Raw genomic sequence first — 19,396 nt, forward strand, 5'->3', positions numbered from 1 at the left:
TTCCTGCTCCTCTGATGCTGCTCGGCTTGCTGTGTTCAGCCAGCTCTACACCTTGTTATCTCTGAGATTCTCCAGCATCGACAGTTCCTACTACCTCTAACAGTTTTATACATCTTTGTTTTATAGTCACTTGTATCAGACATTACAAAGTGCTGCACTTTGTAAATTTAAAAACTGCAGATCAGTCTGATTTTTTTTTTTAAACCATAGTTTGCTTCACATGGGTTGGGGTCCAATTTCTAAATAGTACTGGTGCAATCCATATAGGATTTAAAAATAGAGATTATTTTGATCTCTTATGGTCTATATTGTTTGTTTTAAGATTATGTAGCCTAAAGGATCAGAAGCTGATATCTAACAATGAACTGAAATCTTTGGAAATAAAATTCACAGTATCTGAAGAGGTGTTCCTGGCTTCCTAACCAGTATGTATCCTTCAATCATCAAAAGTTTCTGGTCTCTTGCATATTGTGCCTGTTGGGCTGCAGAGTTTTCCTATACCACAACAATAACTGAGTGTAAACCACTTTAAAATTGCTTTTGATATTGAGGTCAAAGGTGCCATAAAACAAACTGGATTCAATCTTGCCCCTTTTTTTTTAAAAGACTTCAGTTATGTGAATGCATTTTCATATTTTTTGAAAGCCTCATATCACTGTTTCAAATGGCAATGGAGACATTTGCATGTCATTAATCACCTAACACATGACTACACTATCCAAGTTGGGCTAGCTACATTTAAGTCAAAGCAGATTAAATTTTGTCACTTTGCTTTACATAATGTAAATTATATTGCCTTTGTCTTTTTTTTTTGCCAAATTTTTCCCTGTCCCAGTACAAATCCTATGACCAAGCCATTATTCAACTATTCATAAATCTGATTTTTGGGTCTGTACAGCTTGTGTTCAGTCTGTTTTTAAACTGTTGCTCCCCTAAAGGCATCCTTTGCTTTTTCACCACACCCCCACACCGCAAAAAAAAATTGCAGCAGTAACTTGGGAGTTGTCATTGTCTTTGAAGAAACATCCCCCTTTGATCCTCAACTGCACAATCTGGTGTCATGTGGAGCACCTGATTCTGTTCACAGATTTTTGTTTTTTGCCTCTAAAATTTCAGGATTGTTGTGGGGGCAAATTTCTTTCACTCTCTGATTTACTTTTCTGCCCTGATTTGATTCAATAATTAGTTTGGATTGACCCTGGGGATCATGTTCATCACTCATTGTCTTTTGCTGATTCTCTTGCCCAATGACAACGAGGTGTTCAGCAATAGCTCTGCTTCAATAGCATTGGACTTCAAATCGTTCTGTATGCGTGTCATTGGTAAGACCAGTATTTGATTTGTATCTAGTTGCCCTAAAGGTGGTGATGAGCTGCTGCAGTCTGAGTGTAGGGACATCTATAGTGGTGTGGGGGAGGATGTTCCAGAATTTTAACCCAGGGTCAATATTGTGTTGATATGATTCCAAGACAAAATGGTGTGTAACTTGCAGGCGTTGGTGTTTCCATGTATCTGCAACATTTTCTTACAAGATGTAAGAAATTGGAGGTTTACAAGGTGCTATCGAAGTGGGAAGGTGTATACTTGTTACTGGGCACTAGTGATGGAGTGAATGTTGAAGTGTTAATGGTTAAATGGAGTGCCAATCAAGTGGGCTGCTTTGACCTAGATGGTGTAGAGTTTCTTACATGGGCTGTACTCCGCCAGAGTATTCATCAGATTCCTAACTCCTGCCTTTTATAGAATATGCATTGGAGTCAGGAGGTGTTAAACCCCTGTTGAATTTCCAGCCTCTGATCTGGTTAGACTTTAGTTGAAGGTAGTCATTGCCTTTGGATGCTACTTGCCAAAGCTAAATGTTGCCCTAGGTTTTGTTACATATGGCCACAGTCACATTCCATTATGAATGGTGCTGACCACTCCGTGAATCTCCCTGCTCCCGACCTGTATGTTCAGCAAGTTTATTGAAGCAGCTGAAGAAAACGGATCCAAGATGTCACTGAGGATTTCTGTAGGATGTACTAACGTTTTGAGATGATTCACCTACAACCACAAGTACCTTTGTTTGTTTTTGTGGGTTTTTTTCCTGTCAGATGACTCCAGTCATATGAGAGTTTTCCCTCATTTTGACTTCAGTTTTACTTGGTGTCTCACACTCAGTTGCCTCCCTTTGTCTCTGGAACTTGACTCTTGTTCAAGTGTTTGAACTGAGCTGGTCATTTGAATTCTGGAGCAGAATGATGCTGCAGCCACTCTGGGTGAATGCTCAATTGCAAATCTTTAAATCTCCAAGAAGAAATTGAAGAGAAACTATTTCCCAGCTAATGACAGTGAGGAAATGAAACCACCTGTCTAGATAATTAAGATGCCGGGCTTTCCAGCCGAACTTTGGGGCAAGCGATGGGAGGAAGAAGTAAGCATAGGCAGATGTGAGCTTGGTTTTATTACTTTTTTTTTTAGTCTTTTATGGGGGCAGTTGGGAGAGGGCTTTTTGGTTTGTGTATCTCTGCTTATTTCTGAAATAGTCCAATCATTTTTTGTTTTATTTTTAAACCAGCAATGGTTTGCATTATCTATGTGGAATGTTTCATCAATCAATGAAATAATTCACTTGTATTTTGTCCTGAGTTTCTTTACCAACCCATAAAACATTTTGGTAAACTATCTTTTGGCTTAGCAATTATTTGTCTGATTTGCATGCTCATGTGAAGTACCTTGGTAGGATGTATAAGTACAAGTTTATCTCTTTTAACCTTGAGCAGTGTGCCTGTTTTTGAAAGCCAAATTAGCCACTTGCATAACTTTCACCTGGGTTCTGCAGCAGCAGCAGATTTTTGGGTTTTTAAGCCCAGTGTTAAACATCTTAAGGCCCAAGCAATAGGGAAATGCTCATTTACACTGGAGGTTGTTCAGAGGAGGTTTACTACATAAGAACTAGGAGCAGGAGTAGGCTGTCTGGCCCTTCGAGCCTGCTCCGCCATTCAATAAGATCATGGCTGATCCTTTTGTGGACTCAGATCCACTTACCCGCATTCTCACTGTATCCCTTAATTCCTTTATTGTTCAGAAAAAATCTACTTTTTTTTGAAAACATTTACTGAAGTAGCATCAACTACTTCACCTGGGCAAGGAATTCCATAGATTAACAACCCTCTGGGTGAAGAAATTCCTTCTCAGTTCAGTCCTAAATCTGCTCCCTCTAATCTTGAGGCTATGCCCTCTTGTCCTACCTTCACCTGCCAGTGGAAACATCCTCGCTACTTCTATCTTATCTATTCCCTTCATAGTTTTATATGTTTCTATAAGATTCCCCCTCAATCTTCTGAATTCCAAACTAGATCCATAACTGCAATGAGTGGGTTTTCTTGTTTCTGCTACAGTTCCGACTGAGGGGTGACTTGATTTGAAATGAATGAGATCCTGCATGGCCTTGACAAGGTGGACAAGAAAAGGATGCTTCCTCTTGTGATTATTCTCTACAGCTAGGGGACTTTGTTTTAAAGGTTTGGGTGGGGGTGTTGGACTTTTTAGGACCCTGAGGAGAAATGTTTAAGTTGTGCAACTTTGGAACTCTTGGAGGTGGAGGGTTGTAAAATTTACTTCAACCTTTTTTAATATTTAGCTAACTAATGATTGGGAATACAGAATTTGAATCAAATAAATTTGCTGAGATCTCATTTGGAGAAGGCTTTAAGAGCTGAATGGTCTCTGGCTGACTTTTTTGTATGTGCTCTGATATGCAATCTGAAGCAAGGACTTGTTTTTATCCTTTCCCCCTTGCATCCAAATCTCAGAATTGGTGTTACAGAATCTGATCTGGGTTAGTTTTAAATGATAAAACACACTGGTTTGCTCAGGACCTATTAAAACAAGAATATTTTTAAACAAACCACGTTTTGATATGTCACATTTATTGCTCGAACTTGACATTGAGGTTTGAGAATTTTTCAATAGTGGTTTACCATGAGATTCTCCGATGTAAACATTTTTTTGTTTAATCTCATGTAACTTCACCTCCACCTCCAATTGTTTGCGTCTTGTGCAACAAATAGTTGTTCCAGGATTTTTTTTAGACACCTTACTCTATTTTCTAACCTGATGGGGCCTGTTTCTTGATACTAAGGTTGAAGTAGTGTATTTCCAATGAGATATTGCTCCACTCTGTGTGCATTGCTTAACAAACTACTGTTTAAAAATTTCCTTTCAGAAAAGTAGGGCCTCTCCACTGAGATTTTCTCCAGTGAGGAGCTGACCTATTACTTTCAGAGGTACTTCTGGTGATGGGTTTTTCTCCCAGTTTATCCAAACCTCCACCCACCTCAAAAAAGGATCTCTGGTGTAGGTGGTCCACGCTAAAGGCCAATGGAGATGGAGAGCTCCACATTTTAAGGGGCTTGTCCTGGGTGCACTATAACCAGAATGTGGGTCCAATTGTTGATGAGCAATTTGCATGTGCTCTTGTGTTTAAGAGCCTGTTTTGAATCAACCTTGTCATGACCTTCTTGTTGGTCCCTCAGTGGTAAGCCTCATCCTCCCTCTGGAAGGAGGACCTACTCGCTCTCCCAGACATTTCCATGTGAAACATCAGCATCAAAAACCTCGACTGAATCTGGGGCTACCATCACCAGCGTCTTTCAAAAGATTCCAGCAAATGGATGTGGTTCATGAGACACAGCAGAGGATTCACGCAAAGAACCTGTTCCAGGCTGAAGCAGCGGAACCTGCTTTGCAGCAGCATCCTGGGAGAGAATGGCCAGCCACTAATTCCCAGCTCATTCCCCAATTGTCAGCACCTGCTACAAGGAGTGAAAGCCTCTCTATCAAAAACCAGGCAGCAGGCCTTTCAGATATTCATCTGGGGAACACTGCAGGCCCCCAGGCACCCTACACCACCTACCCACAGCCTCTCTTTACTGCAGCGCACTTCACAACACCCTCTGGCCTAGTGAGGCCTTCAGGGGCTCAGCCTGACTTACCTGGAGCATCACCTCTGAAACCAACCAGAAGTCTACAGATGTGCACAGCCACTTCTGAATGGCTAAATTCTCAAGTCCAACACAATGGGGATATTCCACAACCTTCCAGGATTAAAAGGAATCCAGTTATTTGTAAGTTTGACAAATTGGGCCATTTTGCTCCATGTCAGTGGCAAATCAGCTACTCGGCTTCTTCAGGATTCTGGTCTCTTCCTGTAAGCCCCTTTCTGGGGGAAGTAAATCCTACACGGAATTTCTTCCCAACTGACACACTCCTGAAACCACGAGATGGAAATCATTCTAGAAGCAGAGTAAAGCTGAGCTCTGATTCTGATCCTAGGAACTATATCTCCAATTCCAAGCATCCAGCCATTAACCCTGCAAATAATATTATCCACAGAACTACCCAACCTGTTCAAACACCCCAGAGGAAGTATTGGGGGAATTCTATGTGTTCTGATGGAATGATCACAAGCCTGTTAAATTGGCTTCTCCTTACAGAAGAAAAGGGAGAAAAGCAAAACAGTGGTGTCCTGTCTGAGGATGAGGTCCTCAGTCAGATGACCATTTGTAACATTGCATATGAAGACTTGGAGTACCAAAGGACACGTTTGTTAGAAATCTCATCATATACCCACATACCGAATGAAATCAAACACAGGGTGCTCTGTGACCCTAAAAGCACAACTGGACCTGCCAATGATAAATTGAGTGAATCTGCATTGACCAGTTTGGATGGGATGTTGCTAACTCCTTCATTGTACAGTGACTTAGGGACAAAGTCTGAAAGCCAGAATTTGTATAGTGATGGTTTTGTTCAGACTGTACATCAAACCCACAAAATGGAACTTCAACTGATTGTACCAACCCATGTAGACATAACTTCTTCTACAGCAAATTCCAGTGTGGTGACTGGAAAGGAGTCTCTGATTTATGATGGAGACCAGCAAACATACAGTGTGTGGAGTTCTAGCCTCCCTCTTGATGCCACCCAATGGGCTGCAGAAGTTACTACCAAACAGATTGATGGAACCAGCCTTCTGGATGCTGCTTACCCAGTGGATCCATCCACCACCATTTTGCAGACACCAACATGGACAACACTAGCACCAAAACTACATGAGGATATTGGTGAGTGATTGTTTCAGTGGGACAAAATGCTGAGTTTTAATAATTGTGTATTTTTTTGTGACACTTCTTTTTTTAATAAGTTGTTAGAGTTTAAAATTAAGGATATGTACACTTTTAAACTCTAGAACACATACTGTTCAGGATTTACTACTGGGATATGAAAGAAGCGATTGTCTATGGTTTCTAATTCCAGCAAATACTTGACAACTAGAATGTGTTTTTTAAATGATGGAAGTAGCCAATAGATCTGACTTGTTTCTGCCCATAGATGCCATGTTTCAGGTTTTTGGCTTTTATTTCAAAATGGTTCAAAACTGCAGTATTGATATGACACATTACCAACTATAAACATTTTTTTGAACTTTAATGGCTAGTTCAATTTTCCTTGACAAATTTCACTCAAACCATCTATTATCCCTCTCCTCTTGATTTGGACTGTTTTCCTGGTAACTGCTTAGCTTCCCACAACCTAAACGTTGGAGGATCACTGCAACAGAGTCATTGATGCATTGGCCTGTTTTTTTTTTTTTTTTGTGACAAACTTCCGATAGTGTTGAATAAAAAAATTCAAAGTTTAAATATTAAAAGTGCCTTTTAATGGGGAGAGGGGGTAAAAAAAACATTGGACAAAATCTTTTGGGAGCCCTGTGCAATTTTTGCCCTTGGTGTCCTTTTTTGGTTTAATAGCAGTTGGCTTGTCTTTGTACATTGATTTTATTTATTTATTTATTTATTTATTTATTTATTTATTTATTTATTTATTGAAAAAGGGTTTAATTGCACTTGTAAATATTCTCTAACTTCTTGACAATACTCCTTCAATATTAAATACCCTGATGTCTACTTCATATTGTAGGTCAATCTAGTGTAAAATTGTGCTTTTGATCTATATCTTAGCTAAATTTTAAAATTTCTCTTCAAATTAGTCTGTCTAGAATTGACCTTTTGGAACAGATCATGTCACTTTATGTAACTTAAGGGCGACTAACTGTCTAACTCACTAAACCTAATGCCATTGGTTGTTTTGTATAATATTCAGATCGTGCCGACTGATTAAGATGACTAGAGAAATGGTGAATGAGGTATTTTGGAGAGACCCACAAATTTAAGTTGGCCCACTTAAAATGCTTTTTATTGGGAAGCTCTGGCCTCTGCATTTCCTGTGTTAGAGGATCTTTGGAATAATGACTGAGGACAACGAATGTGAATCAAACTGTTACGGGGATGGTGAAACAGGGAAATTTTGCAATTGATTTGTCTCCCTCCATGATGGTCTGGATTTTTAAAAAAGAATTTTTTTAAAAATATGCAGGTCACTTATTGGCGGTATCTGCTGGAATTGAATTGGTAAATGTTGTTTACAAGAACCTTCAGCATTTAAAGACGAGAATTCTACAATCGGTTAAGGCTCTGGTAAGAACTTGAGACTATTGAGTCATCCCATAAACTTCCCTCTTGCACACTTCCAACTGTGGAACAGGACAAACATTTTTTTAACGTTTCTTTTTAATCTTCTGTCTTTTTTTAAAATTTTAAACAGATAACAGACACTCTGGCATCGTTTTCTCCGCCACTTAAAAAAATCCTCCTTCGAGGAGTTCAAAGGTAAAACTGCACGTGTGCAATAAATGATGAGGACAAGCTACTTAGAACTGAACAAGATTGTATCTGATGAAATGTGAATTGAGCTGCACTGAAAAATAGATTTACAACTTTGCATAAAATATTTGTTTGTTTTCTAAGCGGAGTAATAAATTGGCATTCGTTTATAACTGAGCAACTGGGAAGCTCTGTTTTGAGAATAGGTCCAGCAGAATGAAAAACACTCTTATGTTGCATCTAATCACTCCTTTTACATTGATTAGTTCCATTCTTCCCAGAAACTAGATAATGTATCAGTTAACTATTTTGCACACTAACCTCCCTTGTAAAGCCACGTGTTCTGGGTGAATTTGGAATTCTTGGATAAATTTGAGGAGACTCATGGCTGCAAATGGACAGTCATTTCATAAGATCATGGTACTTGAGGCAAAGCTTTCAAACAGAATATATTTGCATTCTTCGTGCTGAAGCACTTTTTAGTTTTTACTAAACAAACTATGAAAGCATCCATATATTTTGTCCAATAAGGGCACAGTGAAATACGTCTATATTGATGCAGCCCTGATATTTATAAAAGTAAACCCAGAAATGCTTCCAGAGACCAAATGGAAACCATTGCTTCAAAGCTTTTGTTTAGTTACAAACTTTTCATGCTGAGAGTCCTGGATCCACTGGTGGGTATTCATCACCTCTGCCCAGCTCAGTAATCCTCCTTCCCTACAGCCCTCTTTTTTTTCTCAATAGGACGGAATTAAAGCAGTGATCCAACTCTTACTTTAATAATGTTGAATGTCCTTTTAGCTGCCTGGGCCATAAGCTCTGGAAATCTCTCCCTCTGACTGACTAAGCTTTTATGTTGGCTTCAAGATACTCCTTTTAAAGTCAACTCTGCAGGTTTTTGCTTATCTGACTTGTGTGGCTGTTGTTTTATGGTGCTTCTATGAAGCACTTTGGGACCTTGCATTGCATTAAAGGTGCTATAAAAATTTGTTATTTACTGTTGGGTTGCCAGTTGTTTTGCCTAAAGTACAGTTCTTGCCACCCAATCTTGGAGTGCTATTACTTTCTCCTTCTCTCTAGGCCTACTGTAAAGAGGCTTCCTGTCCTTGTTCAAGATAAGTGTGGAGCTGGAGGAACACCAGCAGGCCAGGCAGCAGAGGAACAGGAAAGTTGACGCTTCGGGTCGGGAGCCTCCATCAGGACTAGGGAAATTTGAAATTAGTATGAGATCTTAAAAGAATTATAAAGATAGTGAAAGGATATATGCATTGAGTGAAACCAGTATTGTACTGTCCATTCCCCATTTCTGAAGAAGGGTCCAGACCCAAAAGTCAGCTTTCCTGCTCTTCTGCTCCTCTGCTGCCTGACCTGCTGTGTTCCTCCAGTTCCACACTGTGTTGACTCTGACTCCAACATCTGCAGTTCTTGCTATCTCTTCCTGTTCTCGTTGTATCTCCTTGGCTTTTATAAAAATAAATTGAAATGTGTAACTAAATGTTACATGGATCAACTCCTTCAAAAATAAGACAATAGTTAAGCCACCATTTTACACTTTGCAGTGATTACGAAGGTTATGAAATTCAACTGTTAACACCTTTTTTTAAACAACTTTGACCAAGACACATTTATTACATTTTGTAAATCAGTGGCTCGGCACTGTCTGCTTTTACCAAAAATCAAGCAATGTCTGTCACTTTATGAATAGCTCCGAGCTGCCAATACTTGCAAATCAGAGCCAAGTTCAGTTCCTGATTAACGTAAGCATTGGGATCAGGTGTAGGCCATTTGGTCTCTTGACCCTACCCTACTGTTTGATCATGACTTATTCAATTGGTGGCCTTGATTCCCTTCTGACTGTGTCCACCCTTTTTTTGTTTTTTTGTTCTAAACTCCTTGTCCTTTTACTCCCCAATCCAAAATCTTTAACTTGCTGAATGAGTTCAGCGAACTCACTTTCTCTGCTCTGTGGTCGACAGAATTCTGCAGAGTAACAATCTTCTAAGACTGAAGTGGCTCCTCATCTCTAAATTTTTTTAACAAATTAAGACTCTCTCATCTACAACTCTGACCTTCAAGTTCTGTTCTCTCCTGCAAGAGAAAATGTTCTTCCAGAATCCATGCTGTCCAATCTTCTCAATCTTGTATTTGGTGGCCTCCCATCCTTCTAAACGTCAAATGGATTTGCTTTAACTTTGCTAAGAGAGCCCCTTTTATCCCAGGAATCATAGTTATAGAATCATACAGCATGCAAACAGACCCTTCTGTCCAACTAGTCTATGCTAACCATGTTCCCAAACTAAACTAGTTTTTTGTTTTACCTGTGTTCTGGTCCGTATCCACCTCCACCCTGAACCCTTCCTATTCACGAACTTATCCAAATGTCTTTTAAATGTTGTAACTGTACCTGCATTCTCCACTTCCTCTGGTAGTTTGTGCCACATGACTCACTCTGCTTTCTTTGAGTTGCCCCATATCCTTTTCTTAAACTTTCACCCCACTCCTTTTTAAAACAAAAACACCCTCTAGTGTTTGAACTCCTCCCAGCTTAGAGAAAAGACATTGACTGTTCACCCTATCCATGCCCCTCATGATTTTGAGCTTCTATAAGGTCACCCCTCAGCCTCTGACACTCCACGGAAAATAATCCCAGTCTATTCAGCCTCTGCCTATTGCTCCAAACCTGGCAACATCCTTAAATCTTTTCTGAACCCTTTCAAGTTTCACATCTTTCATATAGCAGGCAGACCAGAATTGAACGCACTATTCCAAGAGTGGCTCACCAGTGCCCTGTATAGCCACAACATGACCTCCCAACTCCTATACTTAATGCACTGACCAATAAAGGCAGGGGTTCCAAAACACTGCCTTCACCATCCTGTCAACTTGGGACTCCACTTTTCAAGGAACTATGGATTTGCACCCCAAGGTCTCTGTTCGGCAACACTCTCTAGGACCCTACTGTTAAGTACAAGTCCTGCCCTGATTTGCCTTACCAAAATGCAGCACCTCGCATTTATCTAAATTAATATCTAAATTGTGTGTTCCAGAACTTGCTGCTCCCTTAGCCAAGCTGTTCCAGTACAGCTACAACATTGGCATCTGACAATGTGGAAAACTGCCCAGGTATGCCCGGTACACACAAAGCAGGGCACATCAACGTAACCAGTTAGTGCCTGATCAGTCTGCTCATTATCAGTAGAATAATGGAAAGTGCGATCAAGTGATATGAAGCAGAACCTGCTCACTGACACCTAGTTTGGGTTTTGCCAGGACCATTCCTGCTCCCATTCTCATTTATAGCCTTTGGTTTAAGCATGGACAAAAGAGCTGAATTAGCGAGGTGAGTGTAACAGTCATATGCAGCCTTGATGTCAAGGGCTGAGTGTTGGACTAAGGAGCCCTAGCAAAACCTGGAATCGGGTGGGTGGGGGTGCAAACTCTCCTCGGGTTGGAATTGTGTCTGGTATGTAGGAAGGTGATTGGATGTTGGTCAGTCAGCTCCACTTCAAGATATTATTGCAAGAGTTCCACATGTTGTCCTAGACCCCACCACCATCTGCTTCATCAATGACTTCTCTCCATCATAAGGTCAGAAGTGGGGATGTTTGTGCAATGTTCAGCACCATTTGTGATTCCTCAAGACTGCTTCAATATTAGTTCAACTACAACAAGATCTGGACAATATTCAGGCTTGGGCTGATGATTGGCAAGAAATATTCATGCCACACAAATGCCAGGCTATGGGCATCACCAATAAGAGACAACATTATCACTGCCCTTTTGACATGCAGTGGTATTGCAATAATCACTGAAACCACCACCACCTGGCGCTATCAACAGCTGTTAACATCTTTTGGGGTTACTATTAACCAGAAACTTGCCTGCACTTGCCACATAAACAAGAGCAGGTGAGAGGCTAGGAATATTGTGGTGAGTAACTCTTCTCCTGACTGTTTCTCTCTCTTCCCCACACCCCCATCAAGTCAACACAGACCCTTATCCTCTCTTCATTTTTTTTAAAACTTGAGCTCTTTGTGGATGCTGTATTACCTTCTCTGTCAGAGAGCATTTACTGTCTAGGTTAGGTACACCCATTCTGTGAGTGTTTAGCAAAATAATTTTGCTAATTAACACTTGTGAAATTTACATCCAGCTGGAAGCACAAGCCCCTCCCTCACTCGCGGTGCCCAGAAAGAAACTTCTGGAAAGTAGTACAATGCGAAAGGCTGCTCTGTTCAGGGATTAGTTTTACTTTTTAAAGACAATTGGTCCATATCTAATCTACTCATTGTTACCCTAAGCTGATCCAATTGGACAGTTTCCTGTTGGATAGGCAGTAAAATGCTGGCCAGCTAGCAATGCTCACATCCCGTGAGTGAAAAAAGGAGCAATTTATTTCAGGAAGAAGTGATCACTGATCTTGGAAAGGATGCTGTTAAAATTCTGTCTTGTAGTTTGAAAAATCAGATGTAAAATATTTGTGCTAGAAGTGTGTTATATTAAACTAACTTCTAACCAGACATCACATAATGGAGCTGTTCATGTCGGGCTGTTATGCCAATCACTGACAACTACATTGATTTGGATCTCTGCAAGAAGTAGTCACCGTGTACAGTATGTAGTAACAGTTTTATCATAAGTTTCTTTTCTTGCAGGATAAATTCTTCAGGTCTTGCCTTTGATTATCAGCTTTACTTTGGTGTCAATGGAGAGAACATCTCCCACTCACTACAGATTCACTTGAATAAGTTGGTGAACAAGTCGGTGGTAAACCTAAGGAATGGAAGAGTCTACTTGTCTTGGGTTTTAGTTGGAGGTAACTGAAGGAATTCCAGTTTTTCAGCCTCCAGTTGAATGATCGAATGGCTAAAGGATTAACCCTGTTGAAATTTTATCATAAATGCTATTATTGTACAGATTTCAATCTGCATTTGAGAGAACTAGCACTGCTCTCCTGCTTCAATAGGTCAAACTCTGTCCACAATAAGGACATTTAATGCATGTTTTTTTTTAGTAGGGACCTTTCAAAGTCCCATTTTCAAGCTGCTAACTTATCACCATGTATGTTTTTTGTCTGGTTTGGAACTGAAGGAATGAGTTCAAAAATAAGGCTAATGTTATGCCATTTATTTGAAATTGATGCAATTTCTTAAAAACCTCCTTCAAATGGATGTGAGCCATCCAGCATATAAACCATAAACTATAAGTTGCAGGAGCAAAAGTAGGCCATTCAGCTCATCAAGTAGAAATGTTTTACAATGAAACAATGTTTTTATGTTGGTGTTTGTGTAGCTGGCTCTCCTTCTGGCATAGTGCCACTGAATGTGGATATAGAACCTTGTTTAGTTCCTGATCACTGGAATAATTGAATGGAAAATTCCTGTTATCTTGTGACTGCATTTCCAATGGCTTTACTCTTTGTGAAAGATGATGTTCATGTATCCTGGAAATGAACTATTTTGTTTTTTTTTTTTTTTTTTGCAGTGCATTAATATTGAGATCTGAAATGTCTTAAAAATCAAATGCATCCTCTGAGTGCTATCACAATGCAGTTTCCTGTTTTGGAATTCCCACAACCGAGAAATTGCATTTATTCCAATAAATGCAACACCTTTTGTTGCTCGTCATAAAGTGTGAATGGAAGAATTTAGCTGAAGTCTACGAGTTGAACCTGACTGCCCTAACTTTTTTTAACATAACTCCCATTGGGTAATCTTCATTTTAGAAGTTCTTTGTATTCGTGTGCAGGCCCCAGTTTCCTGCAAAAGGAATTTGTTTAGGCATTGCACAAATCTACTGCATTAAACAAAAGCTTGGGACAACTGTTCCCTGGTGCATTTTCCATGACACTACCTTGACACCTTTTGCCAACCAGCTCGTCTGCTCAATCAATGCAAATTGTCCCCTTTTTGATATTTAGTATAACTGCATTCCTCACTTCAGGTCCCATCAGCAATACTAGAGCTTAATGCCAAGGGAATAACAATACCACTAAAAAATGTCTTTTCTCATTCTCCAGTTAGTAACAGGTTGAAGGGATATGGAGAGTTGGCAGGAAAGTGGTATTGAGGTGAAGATGAGATCAGCCATGATCTTTAGTGGAGCAGACTCAAGGGGCTGAATTGCCTTTTCCCAGCTTGTTTTAAATGCTAATTCTTTAGTTACACGTACTTCAGTATAGGAACACAGGAGCACAATGAAAAGTGAACAAAGTTGCCATTCACTGATGCCATCTTTGTTACAAAACCATAATATAAAAATTAAAATTCAAAACAAGGGCCAAAGGGGAAAATGTCCAGATCTTAGTCTTTTTGGTCTGGGGTCTCAGCCTGCAAATATCAAATGGCTCGCTGGAAGGAGCCAATTTCTTGTTGCTGCCTCCACCTCAGGCTAACACCCGAAAGGTTGTGAATTCACAATCCCACTAAGGGAAATTGTGGAAAAGTTTCAATAAATCCAAAGAGTTGTCCCGTGCCCACACACCTACGCATTCATACCCTGTTTGCAGTACTGGTTTTTAAACAAAGTATGTTACTTGTTCTTGTGTTCACTGTTTCGACTGCCTTTTTTCCTTTTGAATCATGTTTTCTAAGCGAAACCACTCATCAATCTGATATTCCTGTGTTTCAAGGTAGCCTTAGTAACATTTTGGATCCATGTGTGTTTATAATTCTCAGATGAAACAAAACAAGTCTCTAGGATCTGGAGTAAAAGCAACAATAAGCCATTGAACACTGGCTCTGTTTTGTTCTGCAAATATTTGTCAATGATTTGTGTTCCACAAGCAGTGGTCATTTGCAAAGTACATGGAAATAATCTTTACATCAAGAATTTATTCATTTTGCAGTGTTTGACAAACTTGACTTAGCTTTGAATCATTTTTGTCTAACCTGCCATTCAGTGGTTTGTCTGCACTTTATTCATTTTGGTATGTAAAGTTTGTAACATACTAACATTTTCTGCATCTGTATTGTAGATGTACAGTATCTCTTATGAATGCTAAAGCAGAGTGGGTTGTGGTCTCCTATCTGTTGTACTGTGGTCACTTACTTGGTGTTAAATACTGGTGTAGCTGAAGTTTTGCTGTGCTCTGACAATATCTACACAATGGATGAAAAGGTGCATGTTTTGTTTTTGGCTTCTGTTTTCTCTGGGTACTTAAAAGCTGGGACTTCTGCTTCTGTTTTACCTTTTACCTCCCAATGCTCTTCCAGATGGCCTTCAATTATCTCTCAGTTGTCACTACAGCTTATGCTTGTAAGCTGCCTTGTAGTGGAGTTGCGGATGGTAACTCAGTGGCCAATTCATAGCCTGATACTGAGAGTACTGCAATCACCCATCCAGTGAAACTAGTTGAACTAGTGCAGGTGGTATTGGCTCAGCAAGAGTGCAGGTTGATGGAAGAAGCGCACGTCAGGATAGGAGTTGTTGATAGTGTCGTGATGAAAGATGCTGAGGATACAGCAGTCTGTGAAAGTGGAAACTGTTGAGTCTTTTCTTCTGTCTACAGTGTTTTTTCAGCTTTTGGCACTGTAGCGGACGTTTTGTGGACTGAGCATGCACATTACTTTGATTCACAGTTTAGTGCTCTTGTCCGATTATTCCACAACTTGGACCTCTCCCACAATACAAAGCCTGCACTACCCCCTCTATTTCAGCATCCAGTGATAAGGCCCTCTTGTGATGCAGTGCTAGTGTCCCTACCCCTGGACTGAGATCCATGTTCAGGTCCCACTTGCTCCAGAGGTGTATAATAACCTCTCTGAACAAGTTGATTTAGAAAAATAAATACTATTAAAAAAATTTAAACCTGGTGGTGGTTTGTGGAGCAGAGATGTAGGAAGTTCTCAATAACTTCCATCACCACATTAACATCACTGGTAGAAACATCCTGGATCATGACATTTGCCTTCCATAAGGAGAAGGGATGTACTAAAGGGACTGACCCCCTTGAAGATGGATTAAATCTCAAGGGTTGGCTGACCCAGACTATTGAAGGAAATCATGGAGGAGCTAAGTGCTTTTGAGTCCAATCCCCACTAGATACAAACAAGACTCCAAGGAATTGGAAGCCTGCAAAAGTGCCTTCATTCAACAAAGGGTAAATGGGTGGGCCAAATAGTCATTCGGACTGACCTGCCCGATGGGTAAGATTAACTGTGCCTTCAAAAGGCACAGATTAATCAGATAATGGGATTTTAAGGGCTGGTAATGTCTCATTACTTAATTGAATCTTTTGAAGAAATAACAAGGAGGATTGGGGTTATTTCAGTGCATGTTATCTAAATGGGTTTTCCTAAGGCATTTGATGAGGTCCCACAAGGAAGACTGCTTGGTGGGGGGGCAAAGTTTGTGAAATGTAGGAGAATGTGGGGAGCAGTCGTGGTTCTGACCTGAAACAGTGGATGTCTTTGTAAATGGAAAATAGCTTCCAATGATTTTTCAAATGGTGTTTTGGTTTTGAATTCTTTGCTATTTATTAAGACTTGGATGAATAAATAGATTGTGTATCTATTAACGATTTTAGACTTGAATTCATAATTGGGGAAATTGTGGATGACCAGAGATGGCCAGGTGGTAGTTAGTGAAGAGGATGCCTAGCATCATCCTGCAGTTGACAATGGTTGAGTGGAGTCTGTGCGAGGCTGTACATTTGGGGAAGGCAAGCAAAGGAATACCCAGTAAACTGGGATGGTATTGAGGTAGGTAGAGGAAGTCAGATTTTGAATGCATGATCACAGCTCCTTTTTTGAAGGGAGCAGAATGTGTACAAAAGGTGATAAAGACATGTGGGATTCTTTCCTCACTAGAAACTGAAAGAACAGTGGATGCTGTAAAGCAAACAAAAACCTACTGCTGGCAAAGCTCAGCAGGTCTGGCAACATCTGTGAAGAGAAATCAGTTAACGTTTCAGGTCCAGTGACCCTTCCTCAGCACTGATGGTAGCTTGGAAAGTGTTGGTTTATGTGCCGAAGTTAGGTTGGGAGTGGGTAAGGAGTAAACAATAGGTGGGGATAGATCCCAAAGAGACGAACAGTTGGACAGTTGAACAGTTGAAGGAATGGATAACAATCAGGCTGGGAGGGTGAATAGTTGTTAATGGGGGCTGTTAGCCTGCTATTACACACCACCTGTTGTTAGTCACTGTGATAACAAGGCTTGGTGTGTGGGATAGGGTGCTGGGACATGGGAGAGATTAGGCCCTAAAATTATTGAACTCTAAAGTCTGGAGGGCTGCAGGGTCCCCAAACAGTCATTTTCTTGGCTTGTGCTGAGCTTCACTGGAACACTATAGCAAGCCTGAGACAGATGTTGGCCAGAGAACAGGGGGGTGTGTTAAGGGAACTGGAAGTTTTTTTTTTTTTGTGAACAGAACGTAGATGTTCCACGAAGTGGTCACCCAGAGGAGTTTTGTTTCCCCAATCTAGAGGAGACTACATTGTGAGCAACGAATACAGTAGGTTAGATTGTGGGAAGTGCAGGTAAAGTTTGCTTCAGCTGGAAGGTATGTTTGGTCCCTTAGATACTGAGGAGGTTAGAGGTAAATGGGCAAGTGTTAAACCTCCTGTTACAGGTCCCATGAGGTGTTTGTGGGGACGGAGGAGGAAGAGCAGACCAGCATGACCTGGAGAGAACCTTCCCTGTGGAAGGCGGACAAGGGAGGGGAGGGTAGGGGAATATGTGTCTGGTGGTGGCATCTTGCTGGAGGAGGTGGAAATGGTGGATGATAGGTAAGGATAAGAGGAACCCTATCACTATTGCGGGAGGGAAGTGAAGGATTGAGGGTGGAAGCGTGCGAGACAAGTTGTACCCAGTTGAGAGCCCTGTCGACAACAGGGCTGGGGAATCCTCGGTCGAGGAAGAACATAGACATTTTCGGAGGCTCCCTTGTTGAAGTTGGCCGCATCAGAACATGTGCGACAGAGAAGGAGGGTTCTTTCCTTTATCGGGTGAGATTATTGACTTTCAATAGCAGGGATGTAATGCTAGGACTATATTTGACTGGTTTGGAAACAGCTCGAGCTTTGTGTACAGTTCTGTTGGTTGCATTCACTCTTGAGCATTTATCTACCTCCCGTACAGAGGAGACTTACAAGGATTTTGTCAGTCTTGAAAATTGTTCCGAGCTAAAACCGAAGAGGCTGGGTTTGTTTCCTTTGGAACAGAGAAGATTGACAGGTAATTGGTGTTCAAAATAATGAGGGGCTTCCAAAGGGTAGAAAGGGAAGACCTATTTCTTCCCCTTGGAGAAGTCTGTTATCAGGATGGCGGTGGCAGCGTGGTGGGGGGTGGGGAAGACACATTTTAAGATGATTGCTAGAATGTTTAGAGGAATCATGGGAAAAGCTTTATTTTAACCAAGGTGATAGGTGTCTGGAATTTACTGCCTGGTCTTATGGCTTATGTGGAAATCTCCAATTTATCTAAGAGGAATTTTCACCTGAGGTGATGTAACATCCAATGTTCCAGATCAGGATCTCTAAAGTAAGAACAAAATGCATGGCTAGCTTACTCAGCTAGCACAGGCACGATGGGTTGAATGGCCTCATTTCTGTTCTGTAACTTTTCTATGGTTTTAACTTTTTTTTTGTGTTTTGAATTTCCGATGAGCAAGGCTCCTTGTTCACCACATTTCTCTTACAGCTGCTGTACAGAGGAGATCATGTCAATTGCAGACCTTCCAGTTCTGAAACCATGTTGGTGTTCAGGGTATATATGTTCAGCCAGGATCAGTTCAATCACCTGGCCATATTATACTGGTTCACAACCTTTGTATATCATGTCCTGGAGCACTCCCCATGCTCACCAGGTCTCCAGCAGTGACAGGTCCATGTAGAAGCTGTAGGAATGACTGGGAGAAACACGTTCTCAACAAATTCAGGCATTACCAGCTGGATGAACACAGCAGGCCAAGCAGCATCATAGGAGCAAAAAGGCTGACGTTTCAGGCCTAGACCCTTCATCAGAAATGGGAGAGGGGGAGGGGGTTCTGAAATAAATAGGGAGAGAGGGGGTGGCGGATAGAAGATGGTTAGAGGAGAAGATAGGTGGAGAGGAAACGGACAGGTCAAAGAGGCGGGGATGGAGCCAGTAAAGGTGAGTGTAGGTGGGGAGTTAGGGAGGGGATAGGTCAGTCCAGGGAGGACGGACAAGTCAAGGGGGCAGGATGAGGTTAGTAGGTAGGAGATGTGGATGCAGCTTGAGGTGGGAGGAAGAACCGGTTAGGGAGGCGGGGCCGAGCTGGGCTGGTTTTGGGATGCGGTGGGGGGAGGGGAGATTTTGAAACTTGTGAAATCCACATTGATACCATTGGACCGCTGCAGGGTTCCCAAGCGGAATATGAGGTGCTGTTCCTGCAACCTTCGGGTGGCGTCGTTGTGGCACTGCAGGAGGCCCAGGATAGACGTGTCATCTGAGGAATGGGAGGGGGAGTTGAAATGGTTCGCGACTGGGAGGTGCAGTTGTTTATTGCGAACCAAGCGTGGGTGTTCTGCAAAACGGTCCCCGAGCCTCCGCTTGGTTTCCCCGGTGTAGAGGAGGCCACAACGGGTACAGCAGATGCAGTATACCACATTGGCAGATGTGCAGGTGAACATATGCTTGATTGTGGAAAGTCTTCTTGGGGCCTGGGATGGGGGTGAGGGAGGAGGTATGGGGGCAGGTGTAGCACTTCCTGCGGTTGCAGG

At 41.4% G+C, this 19,396-nt stretch overlaps 1 protein-coding gene across 3 annotated transcripts in view; it reads left to right on the forward strand.

Moving 5' to 3' along the window:
- Positions 1 to 19,396, forward strand: part of zgc:66455 (uncharacterized protein LOC393502 homolog) — a 43,479-nt gene that overhangs the window by 21,479 nt on the left and 2,604 nt on the right. For all 3 annotated transcript variants that reach the window (XM_048601152.1, XM_048601153.1, XM_048601154.1), the window contains 4 exons: positions 4,518 to 6,107; positions 7,420 to 7,520; positions 7,648 to 7,712; positions 12,365 to 12,525. In XM_048601152.1, coding sequence (XP_048457109.1) covers positions 4,518 to 6,107; positions 7,420 to 7,520; positions 7,648 to 7,712; positions 12,365 to 12,525 — 1,917 coding nt within the window. The remainder of the gene's footprint in view (positions 1 to 4,517; positions 6,108 to 7,419; positions 7,521 to 7,647; positions 7,713 to 12,364; positions 12,526 to 19,396) is intronic.

Source organism: Rhincodon typus, chromosome 9, assembly GCF_021869965.1.
Source record: "Rhincodon typus isolate 14 chromosome 9, sRhiTyp1.1, whole genome shotgun sequence".
NCBI classification, from domain to species: Eukaryota; Metazoa; Chordata; class Chondrichthyes; order Orectolobiformes; family Rhincodontidae; genus Rhincodon; species Rhincodon typus.